Below are 19,880 nucleotides of genomic sequence, written 5' to 3' on the forward strand. Positions count from 1 at the left end.
AACTTTGTCTGCTTGACAAACTTGTTTAAGATACTGAGGTCTAAAATAGGTCTACAGTCCCCTGTCTTTTTTGGCACTAAAAATAACCTTGAGTAGAACCTGAATAATATCTGGTCTAGTGGGAATATTTGGATGACTCTTTTCTGAAGCAGCTTTAGAACCTCTTGAGCTGCGGATTCCCTTTGACCAAGTGGAATGTTGGGATTATGATTTGGAGACTTGGGGTGAAGATTGAAGGGGATGTGATAACCTCTGGTAACAATCTGCTGCACTCAAATGTCTGAAATGATGTTTTGCCAGGAATGTTGGTGCAGCAAAAAACATCCCCCGACTGCTTGCAGAGGAAAGCAATCGGGTTGTTCTTCAGGAGCGCTGGTAGGGCTCGCCAGAGAGTCTCTGGATCCCACGTGTGTCATGGAAAGAACCCTGGGACTTCCTGTACCACATTTTCCTAATCGTTGGGGATTGGAAAAATGGACACCTACGTCAGAAAGGGTCTTACTGTCCTGCTCACACCTGGTTAATGTGCCTTTCACTTTGGATCCGAAAAGGGAGGAAGGTTTGATTGGAGCATCGAGGAAGGAAGCCTTGAAAGGGTTTGCGAAGTCACATAGGCGCATCCAGGTGTGATGTCTCATGACAATGCCTGCACCTGCCAATCTAGCCGCCCCTTTGGTTGCATGGGAGACCAACCTCACAGACGAGTTAGAGATGGACTCTAGGGTTGTGAACTGCAAGGCCACCTTATCCCGGACCTAATCAGATACAGCTCCTGCTAGTGTTCCAGAGAGGTCCATGATGAGATCTTTCTGGCACCTAGTGAAATGTGCCAGATAATTCAATGACCGAATGGTAGAGGTCGTAGAGGTGAACGTCAGCTTCCCTAGTCTGTCCAATGCCTGGGACTCCCTTTTTGGGGGAAGAAGAGTGTGGCATTCTTCGGCAAGCTCTTTCTTTGTTGTTGCCACCACCACCATAGCATCTACAGGCAATCCTGTAGACCAATGAGGACTATGTTTAGGGGGACATAAGAATTTATCCGGTCTCCTGGGGAGTGCGCAGCACGACAAGTTGGATGAGCTCATCGGCAGACAGGGTCACCCAGGCGGCAGAGGGGCCAGGAACAGGACCCTTGGAAGAACAGTGACTCCTCGGAGGATGGCTTTGTAGTCTTCCAATTTCCTCACTGTTTTCAAAATTTCAAGGATGTTGGAGGAGGAGATTTTGGGGACCCTTCCCTTCATCATAGTCCATGGCTTTCTATGAGAGACTCTTCAGGGGAGTCTAAGTGCTTCCTCTTGCATGTTCTCTTCCTCAGAAAATCCTCAGTGGGGGCTTCCAAAGAGGACTTGGGAGACAGGACGCCCTGTTCAAGGGTATCTTGCGGTTCCCGTACACGGTGTCCTGGAGTAGCAGACTGTGTCAACTGAGGTCTAGGAGGAATATACATATGGTGTTCTGATGCCTGTGGGGCCAGCTGAGTGCCTGCAGAGGTCAGTGTCCTTTCCATTGTCTGGAAAGTTGGACCACCTTTAGAGGGATGGGAGCCCGGAACCGAGAGGGACAACCTCGGAACCAGGGTCACATCCCACTTCGACAGACCCGCCGTCAGGAGAGGAACTTCGAGGGGACTCGGCGCCACCACATTCATCAGGGTCATAGCACACAGTGCAGTAGAAAAATCAGTGCAGGGCTAGTACCCTCTGTGCTGATGGGCCAGTCACAACCCCGTGGATGGCTCGGCTCCGAAGGAGCCGACATCCATAGGGTGATCATTGGTGCCACAAATGAGGATGCCATTGGAACCATGACAGCTGGAACCAGGAAAGGCATCAGAGCCGAGGGCTTTGGACCCAGAGAGGTTAAAGGAGGAGTATAAGATACAGTCTGTGGAGAGAACTCCTCTGTTCCAAATGGGAAAGACAGTTTACTAAGAGAAGACAACCCCCTAGCCATCAAGAGTTGATCCACAAGTCTGACCATATCTATGTCTAATAGGCTCCTGGAGGATCTGGTGGATATCCCTGATGGGGAGTCTGGATGTTCCAAGAAGGGGCTATACGACTGTGCCGAGAAAGGATCAGTCGACGGGGAGTATCTGGTCCGAGGTATGAGCTCTCCCTTCGACACAGAGGTCGACGGACATATAGAAAATGCAGTAGGGAGGGGGGGAGTGACCAGAATTGGAGACTCTATTGTTTGGGTCGAAGGGAGAATCTGGACAGATGTAGTCATGGTCGGTACCATGGTAATCAGAGCCGAGGTAATCGGTACGAATATAGTCTTATCAGACTTCAGTTCAGTAGTCGGTATCAAAGTAAAGCACTCAAGTCCTGAAGCCGATGGAGTTGATGGGCAATTTAGCAGACATACTCAGAGTCGGTTCCACCACTGGCACCAAGGAAGGAGTTTTGAGCCCTGGAGCCGAGGGAACTGAAGACAATTTTGGAAATGTAGGTCTAGGCTCTAAAAACTTAGATTCTGGAGCTTTAGAAGAAGAGGGAACTGAATGGCTCCTCTTCTTGTGATCTTTTCTGGGTGTAGGAGAACCATCCAACACAGAAAGAGCCTCTGAGAAAGGAGATTTGAGTAGTCCTTTAAGAATAAGCATCTCTCATTCAGAATATGGGTACTAAAGCCCACACAAACATTACAAAGTGGTTGAACAGTCAGATGAGGCACATTTAAGCAATATACACAAGAGGAATGTGCATCCGAATTCGTCATTTTACAGGCACACTGGTCGCAAGCTTTAAAATCTTTTGGTCCCTTTCTTGTCTGCCATAACCACAAAATGTCAAGGTCACTACACCTCCAAATACCATAATATCAACAACAAAACTTACAACAATATAACAATATGGCAACCAAACACACCTTTTTTTCTTTTTTTTTTATAAAGAGAGAAGAGAAGAAAAAGGGTACCAACAACAGTATCCCGAGAATACCACAGAGGGTAAGGGCGGGAGCTATCAACGATGGTAGGGAGGAATACCAGAAAAAACAGTAAAGGGGAGGAAATACGAGGCACTTTACCAGCTAAGGGACAGCGAGAGGTATTTATCTACAAATGATAAAGGTTCAACAAAAAGAAAAAGGTTTTATCAACAAGCAAAAAAACTACTTAGCTGAGAGTGAAAGGCTTGACATGTCCTGACCAGTATGCGGCAAACGAGATCTGAGGTAATGGGGAGAAAGGCACTATGGGTAATCTTAGCATGAGAGTTTTTTAGCTGATGCGAGCTTGGCACAGTGGCCGGTTCTGAACCCATCAGCAAGGAATGAATAAAGAATAACAACATTAGATCTACATTTCTGATATGCTACTATGATAATGCATGATTCACAAATCATTTCATTTGATTACATCCATGTGCCCGGAACACTCAAGTCCCCAAGTAAGAAAAAACAAGTTTAGTATATCACACAAGTTAGAATGCTTTTGCTCAAAGCTTGATCAGGTGAAAAACAAATTAATTAAAAGAGGAAGTTATACAAATAGCCTTTAAACAATCACATGTTTATGATATATTGCTTTCATTGGTTAACAATATATGGAGGAGGTGATATCAACCCAAGGACAGAAACTGCTCAATATAATTTAATAAATTTATTTTATGCAGCTCACTTTCCAAGCTTAAATGAACACAACTCACTGAAGCCTAGTTTAAAGAAATATAGTCTATGTTATTAAATGCAACATGGTTTACTTGATTGACATATACTGTTTACCAATGGAAGCAGTATATCATGAACATGTATTATTTTAAGGCTATTTTCATAACGTCCTCTTTTAATAAATTTGTTTTGCACCTGATGAAGCTTTGAGCAAAAGCATTGTAGTTTGTATGACATATTAAACTTGTTTTTTTTCTTATTTGGTGAGTTGAATGCTCTGGCTACACAGATTTTACTTTCTTTTTGGATACACTCATCTTTATCTACTGAGCAGTTCTGTTTTTGTTTTCATTTGATTATATATCAGCATTTTATTTTGACTGGGATAAGTAAAGCACTGAATACCTAATCTTTTTACATAAGAATCACTACCAGTTACAATCAACATGCAGAAACTTTTTGTAAAACGCTACAAAAGAATAATTTTCAAATAAAGGCTATTACATGGCCACACTCAGTGAGCAGCATAGTTAGAAAACAATTAAAACATGAAAGTCATACAGCACTGTCACTGTTCATAGCCTGCAAGGCAGATCAACTATTTATGAGTGACATGTAAAAACAAGGCCTAGAAATTGAAGTACTGAGGATAAGACAGTGCAAATGGTTACATATAACGTCTGAAAATAAATTATATGCTCCTGGCAGTAGGAATAATAAGACACGGTCACCAGACACAAAACCTAACCAAATGAAATAAACATGGTCAAAAACATGATCTGTTGTTTGTGTATCTGTATATGCCCAGCTCAACTTGGTATGTGGTCTGTTGCCATTTACAATCAGGATTAAATGAGTGCAAGGATCACCAGGTTTTGGCATGGGAGTTTGCCTGGACAGGCATAGTTTTATTTCTTAAAGTAACTACTACCAAAAATAGTAAAGTTGTACTTCGGAATATGATTAATCTGCCAGCAAAGAAGAACAATGAGTTCAAACTGATTAATTTAAAGATAACTGAGGACATCAGTAAAGTGACTGTTTTACAAGGAGACATTTAAATTTAGTTACAGTAATGCAATGTTGTTCTTTTTGGGAACATAAATCAATGAACCTGCAAATACAGAAATATTACTTCAAAATTTTCAACAAAGAGAAACTGTATGGCTGGCCAGTCCAAGTGCTGCCTGACAATACATTGAAAATGTGTTTAAGATGTGTGGGTATGCACAACATTTGCATTGGATTTGGTAATTTTTAAAATTGTTTTATGAACACCTCTTTGGGCCTCATTTGAAAAATTTAACTTAGTCATCTGGGTCGCATTCAGGACTGGTTCTGTAACATGGAACCAGACTTGTTTTGACAAAAGTTATATGGACAGGCAAAGAACATCCCCTATCATATCAGTCAATAAATTTTCATAACTTCAGTGATTTCTTACTTGAAAAAGTATCACAATACAACTCATCCTGCCTTGTCCTCTTAGATGTATGAATTCTAATGTATTATTCATTTTTACAGAGCATGCAAACATAACTTTTAAGTACCAAACTGTAGAGACATTTTCTTTACCATACTCCATAGAGGAACTCAGGAAATGGGCCAGTTATTTATCATACTCAGAAACCAATCAATTAGTAAAACCTATGCTACCAACAAAGACCAATAAACATAAAAAGGTGACAGTGTGGTGTAGAACCTTCCTTAAAAACTAAAAAAGTAAAGCACGACTTCACAGAATATTTTAATAAATGAGGTTTGGTAACAAACCAATTTGTCCAGGGGCATCTTGGGGGGGGGGGGGGGGGCAGATAAATATAGTAGCAGGTATTAAGAGGGTGGGGAGCTGAAAGGGTTAATGGGAAGGAGGGATGATTGTAAAGAAACGAGGTAAGGGTAGAGAGGGCTTAAGGGGTTTAGCCAAGTGTAACTGGGGAAGGAATCATATTATGGAGTGAACTTGCTACCCACCCTCCTTCCCCTTTTTGTGGTGGAATAGTGGGGATTGTGGTTATGACCAGTCTGGGTAGGGCAGAGAAAAGGAGCAGGCTTGCCCTCTTCTGTTCCCCCTCTGGTGTTCGATGTTCAGTTCAATGAGCTGGGAAGGAAAGTGAGCGGTTGGTAGCTGCTTGATAAGTAAAATAAGCGAGTGGAGGCAAGCTGCTTCTTTGGCTGGATGTGTAATTCAATATATGGTAAATGAAGTTAGTGGTGGTACACTGCTTCATAAGTAAGTGAGGGGAGGTATGGATGCTGCTTACTGGGTCAGGATGAGCGGGGTCACTCTGTCCTAGTCAACGTTACATGGATGTTATGCTCAACTGTACCATGTGTTGCTTGTATTTAATACATACTGGTCAACAAATTATGACTTATGTAAGTTTAATAAAGGTCAAACGTCATTCGGTGTGATGTGTTTATTGAAGGGGAGTGGGACAAACTAAGATTAAGCAGTTTCATCCTAGATAAGTAGGACTTCATTAGAATACAAAAAAACAATTTGATCTTTCCTTATATATGGTCCAGGAAGCCAATAGAAACAATTAAACAATCAATTTGTCTGGCAACATTTTCTTAAAAGTACAACCACAAATATTGACATTGTTAAATAACAATACAATGCTTAAGAACATTCATAAGTGCTATCATTTTATAAAAAGATATATAAAAATTATAAAAAGAAATTGAATTTACACAACTTGAAACACTAAGTAAATAAAGTCTTAAAAAGAACTAATTTCAAGATAGCTTAAATATCAGGTATTTATTGTGTCTATGTGTTGGTGTAGCTGTATCCTTTGCAAACCACAGACACTGTAAAACAAGCACAAGTGTTTTTTTTATAAAACAGAATAAAATAGACTTACCCACAGAACATGAAGATGTTATAAATGGAAGGATCCTCTGATAAAGGTACCATCTGCTGAAGACAGAGCTGTTCACATCCTCCATTGAATCCATCAGAACAATCAATGCCAACATGTCGATCATAGCAACCTAGGCCATCTTTCATGGGGCTGAGTCCTTCAGGGCACTAAATAAATAATAATGGAGTTAGAATGCCACAGGAAATGAGGGAAGAAAAAAGTATGAAGCAGAATCCATGCATGTAAAAGAAAGATAAAGAAGATATAGAATCAATATGGGAAGTACAGCAAAAACAAAACCCATGAAATACAGGAAAAAAATCAGAAGTAATTATATGGGTATTAATGGAAACAAAAAGAAAGTTAGTTTACATTTTGCTTAAAATGCACTTAGTGAACACATTAATCTCTGTCACAAATGCACAAGTGAGGTGATATCTAAAAGAAATAAAAAAGTGCCATAAATTCTTACAAAATAAATCCTGAATACTATTTCAGAAACTCATTAGAGAGAAACTCAAGTTGGCAAGTCTGAATACTACAATGAAAACAGAGTGAAAAGGAATTTAATGCTTGTATGTCTATACAAATTCTGTTTTCGGAAAGGAACATGCAGTATTATGTTTAGACGAATAATAACCTGCATTATTTATGTAAACCAACTACCATACCGGATGAGTCTATCAGATTTAATAACATGGCAAGGATATCTCACTCTAGTATCTATATAGTCAGTCAACATCCAGATAATGCAACATACAATTTCATTTAATTTTCAAAAACTATTCTTTAAAATGAAATGATAAAACTTTTGGTAGTTCCAAATGTGCTCTGTGATGTGATACTTTAGCCAACATTAGGAAAGCACCTTTTGTTTACACATAAGTCAGTGAGACTTGTTTGAGGGGTCTTCTTGTTTTCAACATAAATCACTTGTTGAATAAGTTTAATTTTAATACCCTGTTCCCACATAATCATAAGCCATACCAAACAACATAAGAAGATAAAGAAAATAAGGTCTATTGATATCACTTCTTTGCCGATGTAGAGAGTTCATAAAAATGTATTATTTTATGCACAGTATGAACTTTATTTATTTATTTACTTACGTACTTCATTTGCTCATAGGTTGGAGGGCTAACAGAACAGCAATTACAAATACATTATTATTGTTATTTTATTAATATTATTATTGAATATCAGAAGTTAAGTATATGACACACGACTAAACAAAACTTGCTAACAAGTTTCCCAGGATGCATGTGTAATGAATGCAGAGGTTAAAGACAAGTAATGCACAGCTGAGTATGCAAGTTTTGCACAACAAATACAAGACTTGCGTTTATATTATGAATTAAAATAAACTAATTCATAAATAATGATGGATGATACTTTCATTCGTAAGGAGTGGCTATGCTGTATAAGTCATTGTGAAAACTACTGAACATTTATTAAGGCAATAGAGCATGAATGAAAAAAAATCAAGCAATCAACAAATAAATAAACATACTACCACCAGTTGTGTTTTCAATATTAAACTCACCATAACAGTCAAGTCAAAGAAAAGGATTATTGCTGCAGAAAAACATACACGGTAGAGATAAATCTGGAATTAAGGAGACCAATCCTTCAAACATGTATAGTCTCTGATGCCAACTATAGGACCTACTATTGGCCCTCCAAAGGTTCCACTATAGTTGGCAAGTCTTAGAATTTTCCATTGCCCATGTAATTATTTTTAACCCTTTTAGTAGTCTACTAACATTATTATGGTCATAACATTATAAAGTTGTCCCTGCATAATGAATCTGTTGGCACACATCTTCAAACAGAACTGGTCAGACATGGATTTAGACACTGATGTGCTCTAACTATTCATATATATATATATATATATATATATATATATATATATATATATATATATATTGAGAGAGAGAGAGAGGACAGTAGTTTCCATAGTCTATTCTATAGATGCATGCTTCCCTTAGTAAGAATCTGTGTACATTAACGGTAAACAAAAGTCTCTAGCAGCTAAAATAATATTAAGCACATTTTTCTTTACTAATGACTAGAACTTCATCAGAAGTGATAAAGGTATAGTCATTAATAAAGAATGAAAGTGCTTAGCATGACTTTAGTTGCTGGTGCCTTCTGTTTACTGTTTTATATTCAGTGGCATTTTCTGTTGATTCTTTTAGTGCCACTACGAATATTTGCAGCATTTTGTTGTGTAATCTCTGTATACTCTTAAGCTAAGTCTACTTGGTAGTTTTAAGTGGTCGACTGCAGCTTTAGCTTTCATTATAGCCATAGTTAATGCAGCATGATGGTATACAATGACAGATATATTAGGTCCTGACTCCAAATGAATGCGGATTTATTCATCACCACCTCTGCTTGTGGTCAAGTAAGTCTGGGACAGTACAGTAGAAGCTGTTGATTATAGTGAAAGGCGTAAAGGTCCACTTTAGGTTGATGCCATATTTTTCTCAACATCAGGAAAGCGTCATTAGTCCACTCATGGGTTATTGAGACTTGTTTGTGGAGTGTTCTACTTGCTTTAAATATAAATAACATTTTGAATAAGTTTAATTTGATTACTCTGTTTCCACATAATCATAATGTGTTAGATAAGTGGGTTGCTCCCTATTTTCTGATGTTCTTCAACCCTGCTGTGTTGTCAGTTGCAGCCTGCAGATTCTCAGATTTCATATTGGAAAGGAAATTTAATAAAATTAAATTGATGCCTAACACAGTTTTGAGGTTGACAATAGAAGAATAAGTATACCTGAAAGTTTTGTAACCCCAAATAAACACCAGAAACATAAAATCAGCTACTGTCAGGCTCCTGCTTGGCACTGAATAAACTGATATTACCTTTGACTGCTGACAATTTGGTTGTGCTACTAATGCAGTCTTTTTTTCTGACTAGGAATTCATGGAAGAGTATAGTCTGTGGATTAATAATGCCAAAAAAACGAGCAGTTACTTTTGCTGTTTTTTCAGGTTCAGTTGCCTCCTCACCGCAAGTGGGTCCCTGGTCCGGTTCTCAACTGAGGTGCCTTATACGTAGATTGTGCATGTCGACTCTGTGTCTGCATGCATTTTCTCTTTGTACTCTGATTTTCTCCAACATTCAAAAGACATGCATGGTTGGTAAATTATGGATTCTGAAATGTCTGTAGGTGTGATAATGAGGAAAGACCGAGGAACTGACTTCTATTCCCCCTTTGCCTTAGTAAACTCTGCTAATAGCTGTGATTGTACACTGGGTAATTCTAGGAGTCAGTTGCAACTTGTTCAAAGGTGAGCAAGAAAGATATATATAGACATTGAGGCAGAAAAATGGAAGATAACATGCTTCCAGGTATTTATAGCAATGTTTGTGTTATTGCCTGTTTTTTTAAATAAATACAACAAAAAATGTCACCATCATTTGCATCCTCCTGGGAATATTTTTGTTTTAAGAGGGAGTAATTCCATTTTCTAGTAGGTCTCTTCTAGGTGTCTGCTGGCCTTAGGAAATCAGATAATGAGACCGGCATCTTTCATATCTAAGGTCATTGGCCAAACATTCTGTATAAAAATATAAAGTGCCTCTGCCTTTATTGTATTGTTGAGTTTTGTCAGTTTGGATATTGGGGGGCTATCATGTGATTCTTTCTTTCCTTCTCTGGTACAGGGAAGAACCTTGAATAACTTCCCACAACCTATCTCCATGTTGGGCATTATTTGAGTAGCGAGACAGAGTAGAAGTTGAACACTGAGGAAGAATTGACTACAGACTTCTTTGGATTTTGTGTCTTGTCCTGTAATTGCAAGTAAAAAAAGACAAAAAAAACCCCAAAACACTAAAATATAGCCCACGCACAGTACTTTTCTTACCAATTTGAGATAATGCTCCACCTGTGGATTGGGGATCCAGGATAGGTTACAAACATGCCTCTCAACTGTAGAAAAGTTCACAGAATATACAAGATTTTTAACTCAAAAATTTGGACTTTTCCTCATAAAAATAATAGATTTCTGTCAAATTGTTAAAGACCAAAGTCAGTAAATAATCACAAACATTCCAGTTTCAGGATTCATATCTTTTATTAAATACATGCTAATCCAAAACATGTTATTCTAAACACTTTCTAAGCCTTTGCCCCCCCCCCCCCATTACCCCATTACTTTTTTGCTTGAATCAGATTTCTTTCAATACAAGGTTGATTGGTATAGTGACAGAATGAGAATGATGTCAAACTTTATCACACGGGCCTAGCAAAAACATATCTGTCTTGTAGAGATTTTCATTGAACACTGCTGTTTACCTCTTCTCAGTTTTTCTTAGTACTGTTGACACTAGCATTACTTTTCTAAGAAATACTGCTGCCATCCAAGCAATTTTCTACAGAAGGGCCATGACCTGGAAATGTAATGCATAGCATACTTGTAACTTGTGGAACAAAATACTTGCTTTGCCTTTTCTATAGTCCTGGCCTTCATCTCCAGCTAATTCAACAATTTTCTAATGATTTCCAAGGGTATGAGTTAATTTAAGGATTTTATGCAGAGGAGCATTTAGCAACTGAGATCTAATCATCCTGAGATATTTTTGGCCTTCAACGAGGCAAATCCAGAGTGGCTCTTAAGCTAGAATCATCTGAGTCATAAACAAATGTGATAATATTTCATACTAGCTTGCCTGCAGTCTGTTTCTACTTAACATCATGACATGAACTCTCTGAATTATCTCATTCATTCAATTAAGAATATCAATTTGGTACTGAACTATAAGAATATAGCAGTGAAACTGTAACTATAAATTCTCCTCCCTATCCTGTCTAAGAATCTGCTCTCATGATCATTGTAAAGTTTGCACAAAGTGCTCACAGTAGCTGTTCACTTCTACCCTTACATGTATTTAAGACTTTAACAGTAGGGCCACCTCCTTTTTTTTTACAGTAATCTAACTTGCACCTTAACTTTCTACATTGTATTAGACTTATTTGGGGATCAGCTGGTTGAGCACCAAGTTCCAAGGAAAAAGATCACTGGCAAAGAATTCTAAAAGGAATCAGAAAGAAAGCACAGTTGTGTAACCTGAACTTACCATAGCAGTAGACATTTTAATGATCAGTGGTGCAGTGGCCTTAGCTATATGGATTATATCCTGCCAAGGATATAACAGACAGAGAACTTCCAAAGCTTCAGGGCACCTTCAACATGTCCAAACTATCATGCAGCTCAAGATAAGCTGAATAAAAGACAAGTCTAGATGTGAAGCCTTTCAGAATTTCTTGCCAGCAGGGAGAGGGAAACAGCCCTGAAAGGACAAAGCGAGGAATAGCAAAAAATAAATGTTCACAATTTTGCTTAAAAGACACACCAAATAATAAGGGGGTAAAGGGAGAGACTAGATACTGCAACAGTGATCATCTGAACATCTACTGTTATGGTAAGTTCAACTAAAACAGCTGTACTATATTCTTCATGTTGATCACTGCTGCAGTAGCCTTAACTATATGGGTAGACTACCATAGCTATCTATATTTGGGAGGTGGAAAGAGAAAGGTCCTGGAGCCCCTGGAGAGTGGTTCTAGCAAAGCATGATCTAGACTTAGAAAAGAAATCCAACTTATAGTGCTTTGTAAAAGCATGTACAGAGAACCAAGCAACAGGTTCTAGAATACTTCTTGAATCCAACCTTTTCCAAAAGGCCATAGAATAAGCCAAGTCCTTGTAGAGCTGGCCTTGACTCTGCCTAGAATTAATATGTCATGGTGAGTATAACAAATGCAATAGCTTTAGACAACCACTTGGAAATAGTGTGTTTTGACACTGGTTATCCCTTCCTTCTTAACCTCAGAAGAAATGAAAAATTAGTTTGATGATCAGATAGATTTAGTTCTGTCAAGATAGTACCCGAGTTGTCTGTGGACATTCAAGGTACAGAGTATCTTTTATCTCTCATTTTAAGGTTCAGGAAAGAAAATGGGGAGATGGATAGTTTGACTTAAAGTAAATTCAGATACCACTTTAAGTATAAAAGAATAATTAGTTGTCAAAGAAACCCTGTCATTGTGGAAAATGAGGTAGGCTTGACTCACCATAACAGGTAACAACTCAGATACCCTTTTTGCAGAGATTAAAGCAATCGCTAAAACTGTTTTCCATGTTAAGCACCTCAAGTCACCCAGATTAGCTGGCTCAAATAGAACAAGTGTCTCTCAAACACAAAATTAAGATCCCAAGGAGGTGCCACTGCTTTAATTGGGGGCCTATTAAGCAAAACCCCTTTCAAGAAACTTTTGATGTGCAACTAACTGCCTTCAAAGAAGATGATCCATGGCCAGACATACCAAAATGGCTTCTAAATGAACCGTAATAGAGAGATAAGAAGGGTCATAGGATAGTAACTCACAGAAATATTGTAAAACCAAACAACTAACACTAAGTGGGTACTGGTTATGTTGCTGGCATCAACTAGAAAAACTTTTCCATTTGCTGATACAGGACTTTCTAGCAACAGGCCTTTTTGCCTCCATTAGAACCTGTTGCATGCCATCAGAAAATGGGTGCCTAAAAAGAATTAAGATCCTATTATCCATGCAGTCAACGTTAGATGACTGATGTTAGGTTGTATCAAACACCCCTGTTCTTATGTGAGTAGATTGATTCTGTGAGGTAATTGCCCTTGCCTATTTCCAAAAGAAGGAGTACCACTGTTGCATGGGAGAGAAGAGAGTCATCACAATGAACTTGGGGGATTCCTTCTGAATTTACAGAAGTACCCTGAATATTAGTGGAAAAGGTGGAAAGGCATACAGGAACATTCCTGTCCAATGGAAACAAAAGGAAACATTGCACTGAGTCATGGAACAGAATGTTGCCAGTTAATTGTTCATGGAGGGGAAAAGAAGTCAACGTGAGGAACTCCCCATCAAATCTTGGAAGGCCCCCTGGATCTCGTTTCAATTCAGGGGGTCTGCCCTGGTCCTGCTCAGTTTATCTGCCACACAATTTTGCTCTGACAGATTGCAGTATCCTGTAGAGTGTGCTGTGAAACTATATCCAAAGCTAACATGGCTATTCTGCATAGGGGGTATAACCTGATTCCCCCTTGCCAAGTACTACATCACTATGGTATTCTGTAACTCCTTGAAGAGGGCCAGGGAACCAAAAATGGTTCAGAGAACTGAATGCCTTGATCAGGTCAAGCATCATCTCCATATTTTTGCGCTTCCATCTGTCCTTGGTGACCCACAACCCTTTACTTTTATTGCTGCTGAAACTGTTCCCCAAGCAAAGACTGAAGCATCTGTGGTGACAGGCTGCTTTAGAGCAGGAAAGAAGAAGCGGAGACCTTGATTTAAGGATATCTGTTGTCCCACCAAGTAATTTCTTTTCTGACAAACTCCAGTATGGGGATCTGAAAAGATAAAGGGCATTAATGCTAGGACCATAAAGATTTCAGATACCACTGTATTTTTCTCATGTGGAGTCTTACCAGGAGTATCATGAGAATCATAGATGTCAGGAAACCCAAAATCCTGAGGTATTCCCTTGCAGTGACTGAAGTCTGAGTGGAAATCCTTAGAAAGATATCCAGATAAAGAACATTTTTTTTCCTGTGGAAGAAAAGGTCTTTGAAATGAGTTGTCTAGTTGACATCCCAAGAACAAAACCCTCTATGAGGGCGTCAAGAAAGATTTTTGAATGTTCTCTTGGAATCCCAGCTCGTGCAAGAGAGCTCTTACCCAAGAGAGGGATTTCTGACATTTGTAAAAGAGTCTGCACAGATAAGCAAGTCATTTAAATATGGAAAGATGTGGATACCCTGTAACCTGCAATCAGCTATAAATGTAGCTAGACACTTTGTGAACACTCTCGGTGCTGTGGATAAAAAAAGAAGTTATGTACTCACCATAACGTTCCTGTGCGTTGTCCATCTCGTCTTCATTCCATACTGATTGGGTTCTGAACCGATCAACAGTTCCAACTTGGCTTATACATAAGCTCGAGGACTTCCACAGGCTCGTGGCTGTAACCCTATCCCATCATGCTTAGGGAGGACTACCCAGATCTTGTTTGCAGATATGACAACTACTATCAAAAAACTATTTACATGTTTAACAGACCAATGAATAAAGCTCAGAAAACATTATATGCCAATCACAACCGCTTGGTCCTCCAGGAGAGAAAGGCTGGGGGAAGGAGGGTGGTACGCAAGAATGAAGATGAGAATGACAACACACATCGAATGTTATGGTGAGTACATAACTTCTTTATGTGATGTTGTCCTGTCTTGCCTTTATTCTGTACTGGTTGGCACAGCGTCCCTAGCACCATCTTTCTTGGGTGGCTCAAGGGAGAATATTCCTCAGAACAATGGACCCAAAGAAGGTCCTATTCCTGGAGGCCAAATCCACTTTGTACTGAGTGATAAAGGTACAAGGCCTTACCCATGTTGCTGCAGCACAAATGGTATCAATTTGTAGTCTCACCTGAAAGGCAGATGAGGTTAATACAGCCCTTGTAGAATGACCTTTTACTTTTTCCGGAAGTTCCCTGTTTTGAGTTTTGTAAGTAAAGGTAATGTAATCTGAAAGCCATTTTGAAAGTGTGACTTTTGATACGGGAGCACCCTTTTTCTTGTCTGAAAATGAGATAAATAACTTGTATGTAGAAGCGTAATTGCCTATGTACATCTAGCCGGTGTAGCTTATACTCTGCCTTGTTGCCATAGTTGGGAAAAAAAAATGGTAAGTCTATGGACTGATTCAAATTACATTCTGAGCATACTTTGAGTAGGAAGGATGGGATTGTTTGTAGACATACTCTATCTTTGTGGAAAAGCATGTAGTGGGCCCTTATTGACAATGCTTGTAGTTCTGATACCCTTCTAGCAGAAGTGATAACTAACAAAAAGATTGTCTTCCATGTTAAAAACTTTAGGTTACAGGATGATGCAGGTTCAAAGGGGAAAGAATAAAACTGGATAAGACAAAGTTTAGGTCCCATGGTGCTGGAGGGTCTTTGATGGGTGGCCTTGGAGAAATAGCACCCCTCAGGAAAGCTTTGCAAAGTCTGTTGGACATTACCTTTAGTCCTCATTTTCCTATATGGAAGTTGGATATAGCTGCAAGTTGAACTTGAATAGTAGCCGCAGCTGCGCCTTCATTAAAAAGCTTTGCCAAGAATTTTAATATAGAGGGTACAGGTGCCGTGAAAGAGTCAATGTGATTACTGATGATCCAAAGGGAAAATCTCTTTTATTTGCTTGTGTTGAACTTCCTCGTTGAAGCCTTATGAGATGAAATTAAGATATGTTTCACCAAAGGGGAAATGTCAGGAAGCCTGGCTATGTGTGTAACAGGAGCAACCAAGCTGTTAACTTGAGGGTTTGAACTGATGGGTGAAGCATCCCTGATGAATGAGTCAGGAGGTCCAGAATCCACGGCTCCTCCTGGAGATGAGCAAAAAAAGGAGAACAATATTTGATGAGACCAGTATGGGGCGACTAGTATTAAACTCCTTCCCAATGAGCTGGCTTTGTGAAGGACTTTGGGAATCAATGGGAAAGGGGGAAAAAGCATTGAGGAGACCCGGGGGCCAATCATGTAGAAGTGCATCCCTTGCTGACTCCCCCGGAGGGGGGGATCAGGACAAAGTAGCTGATGCACTTGGTATTCATGGATATGACAAAGAGATCACAGCAAGGTTAGCCCCACTTACAGAAAATCATTTCTGCTACTTTTTGTTTTAGAGACCATTCGTGAGGCATCAGAATCTCTCTGCTGAGTTTGCCTGCTGTCACGTTGGATTTCCCTGGGATGTACTTTGCTGTCAGAAAACAGTGGGAAGAGATTGCCCATTGCCATATTCTTTGGGCCTCTCAACAGAGGGAGTAAGACTTGGTTCCTCCTTGTTTGTTTATGTACCACACAACTGATATGTTGTCTGTCTGTATTGCAATTGTTCCTATCTGAAGAGAGAGCTAGCATGCTTGCAATGCTAGAAGCACCACTCTCATCTCTAGGACACTGATATGCAAGTGGGCCTCATGATCCCCCCAAGTGCCTTGGACTTTCCTTACCAGATAATGCCCCCCCTCCCTATCTGGGAAGCGTCTGTGGTCACTGTGGCTAAGGGTTGTGGAAGAACAAAGGGTCGGCCTAGAGTCACCTGAGTTGAATGAAGCCACCAACAATGGTCTTTCTTGCAAGGTTCGGTAATTATAATTTGGTGAGACATGGGTAACTCCTGCATGGACCACTGAGTGAACAGCAGCCACTGAGGCTCATGTGCAGGTGCGCCAATGGTATCAAGATTATTGCTGCTGTCATGGTACCCAAAGCTTTCAGGACAGTTCTTGCTTGCACTTTTTTCGTACTTGATGTTATAGGACTTGAACGCATTCGGTGGGAATCTTGGCCAAGATTTGTTTTGTATCTAGATCTGCTCCTATAAAAACGATATGCTGAAATGGCAACAAGGCAGATTTTTAGTAATTTATTGTGATCCCTAGGTGAGAGCAAAGCTGTATGATGGTGTCTCTTGCTTTTGTTAGTAGATGCTTAGTGGTGGTAATTAGGAGCCAGTCGTCTAGGTACAGAAACACTCAGAATCCTAGGCACTTCAAGTGAGCCGTGACTACTGCCATTCATTTGGTGAACACTCTGGGGGCTGTAGTGAGACCAAAGGGCAGAGCTCGAAACTGGTAGTGACTGGCTCCCAGCCAAAACTGCAAATGACTCCTGGATCGCCTGTCCATCGTGATGTGGTAGTATGCATCCTGCAGTTCTATCGAGCACATCCAATCATCTTGCCCCAAGAAGGGAGGTATCAACTGTAGTGTCACCTTCTGGAAAGACTTGTTTAGTTTGCCGAGATCCAAAATGAGTCTCAAGTCCCCTGTTCTTTTTCGAACTAAAAAGAACCTTGAGTATGTTCCAGATCCAATTTGGTCTGCAGGGATGGTTTGGATGACTATTTTGTCTAGCAACTTTTGTACTTCTAGAGTTGCCTGATCCCTTTGACTAGATGAAACATCTGTGATGGTTTTCGTTTTTGGGGCGGGAAAGGAAAAGGGGATGGAGTAGCCTCTGGATATCATCGTTTGTACCCATTTGTCTTTTGTAATTTCTAGCCAGGTCTTTGGGTACAAATATAAGGGACCCCTGACTGCCTCCAGAGATGGATAGATGGGCCTCCTTCAGGACCACTGAAAGGGCTTACCAAGGAAGGAATCAGTTATCCTGGTTTTGTGGACCCCCTCTGCCACATGGTTGGTGTCTTTCATTAGTACTTTCCCCTCTGCCCCTGGGGGAAAGATCACCACATTTGTCCTGGAAAACTCTCTGGGATTTTCGAAACCACATTTTCCCCCCTTCTGGCATTTGGGGTAAGGTCTGGTAGGTAGAGAGAAATGCACTCCAACAGCAGAGAAACTCATTCTTTCCTGTTCACACCTGGTTAGTGTGTCTTTAACTTTAGACCCGAACAAGGACGAGCCATCGCAAAGGGCATTAATAAAGGAAGATTTAAAGGGTTCTGCAAAATCACACTAGTGCATCCAGGAATGTCTCCTTAAGGAAATTCCCGTACCCGCTGCCCTACTTGGTCCATCAGCTGAATACGAAATGAGCCTCATGAAAGAGTTAACCACTGAATTTAAGGTGGAGAGCTGACAGGAAACCTTGTCCAAAACCCCCACAGCTACAGAATCTTGAAGGGTATCGCCTAGTTCTTTCAGGAGATCTCTCTGAAGCCTAGTAAAATGAGTCAGGTAAATTCAGCGATCTGAAAGCAAAAGTCCCAGAAGAGAAGGTGCACTTTCCATATCTGTCCATCATACAAGACTCTTTACTCGGTTGATGGACAGACGAGGATGTCTCTGAAAGTTCCTTCTTTGGTGCCTACCGCCGCCACCACCATAGCATCTATACTGGGATACCCTTGCTAAGAAACTCCTTGCCCGAAGGTGCGGTAGTAAACTTATTTGGCTTTCTACGAACAGGTTCCACTGAGTCTGGAGACTCCCACGCCTTTTGACTAACTACATTCATGAGCTGGTCAAAGGGTGGAGACACCCAAGAGTTGGACGGATGAAACCCGAAAGCCTCCAGGTATACAGACTCCTCCTCAGAAAGGTTGATGGGCTTCCAGTCATTTCTCTGCTTAAGTTTTTCTAGACTGTCTGTAAAGGAGACATCCTCAGAGGGTGACCATGAGGATCCTTCTGATTCATGAGGTCTGTATCCGAGGTGATGGATTCCACTGAGGAGTCTAAATGCTTCCTCTTGCATAATCTCTTCCGAGGTACCTCTTCAGAAGGGCATTCTGGAGAGGTTTCAGAAGACAGAGTTTCACCCAATGGGGCATCCTGAGGCTTTGGGTCTCCACTTCTGTGTGGATGCAATGGTCCTAAGACAGACACTGGCGCCTTTGGGAGAAGAATGCCTGAACCTGAGAGTAGAGCTGTCTGTGGTGACAGCACTCTCCTCATCAGTTTGAAGGCTCCCTGGCCCTGATCTGACAAGGCTCCCAGCTCCGAAGAACCAGAACATGTCCCTGCAACCAAGGGTGTGGGCTCTGAGGCCAATGTAGGAGCCAAGCTAACCTGTGCTGAAGCCCCGAGAGGCAAGTTCGGATCAGACTGCTGTCCAACCCAACTCTCCTCACTGGACCTGACCTGAGAGCATCAGCTCCTAGATCCCTCAAGTTCAGATGGAACTGAGGAAGTCAGATCAATAGTCAGGCCCAAAGATCCTGGTGTAGGTCTCGGTACCAATGGTTCCACTACAACTGGATCCAGGTACTCTGGCTCAGAGTTCCCAGATCAGGTAGGAGGAGGAATCGATGAAGGGGAGGTAGTCTTTGTCGGCTCCGAATCCCTCTGGGTTGGAGTTGACAGTAGCTTGGTCAGCACCGGTGTCCATAAAAGTCTCCTCACCACACGATCCACATCATCATCAGAAAGGCTCCTGGAGGGGGTGAGAGATCTCACAAGTTGAAGCAATGGAGATCTGGGAGTTGTAGAGACCGGCTCCAGGACTGGGAAACAGCTCCAAATGTGAAACTCCATTAGCTACAAAACCACGGTAGGAACTGACGAGGAAGGCTTTTCAGGCCCAAAGCCTTCGGATCTGAGGATGACTTTTTTGCCAATTTCTTTTTTCGGTTCTGAATGAGCAACAATGGTAGATGATCTTTTTCCTGACTTTTTTGACCTGGAAGATGGGGATTTTGGAGTTTTTGACAAACTCTAACCTTCTTCAATAGCCTTTGTGAATGGGGTCTTTAATAGTCCTCTTAAAATTAGCTTATTCTTTCTCTCAAGCAAAACTCTGTATCTGAAAGCATGGCAAAAGGCACATGATTCCTGATGGTGAACTGCAC

The 19,880-nt window shown here is 40.7% G+C and overlaps 1 protein-coding gene across 1 annotated transcript in view; it reads right to left on the reverse strand.

Moving 5' to 3' along the window:
* Positions 1 to 19,880, reverse strand: part of ASTN1 (astrotactin 1) — a 5,143,480-nt gene that overhangs the window by 2,019,360 nt on the left and 3,104,240 nt on the right. Inside the window, exon 13 of the mRNA XM_044086860.1 lies at positions 6,489 to 6,655. Within this exon, the coding sequence (XP_043942795.1) occupies positions 6,489 to 6,655 (167 nt within the window). The remainder of the gene's footprint in view (positions 1 to 6,488; positions 6,656 to 19,880) is intronic.

This window comes from Protopterus annectens, chromosome 10.part0 (genome assembly GCF_019279795.1).
Source record: "Protopterus annectens isolate FY-2018-M chromosome 10.part0, PAN1.0, whole genome shotgun sequence".
In the NCBI taxonomy this organism is placed as follows: domain Eukaryota; kingdom Metazoa; phylum Chordata; order Ceratodontiformes; family Protopteridae; genus Protopterus; species Protopterus annectens.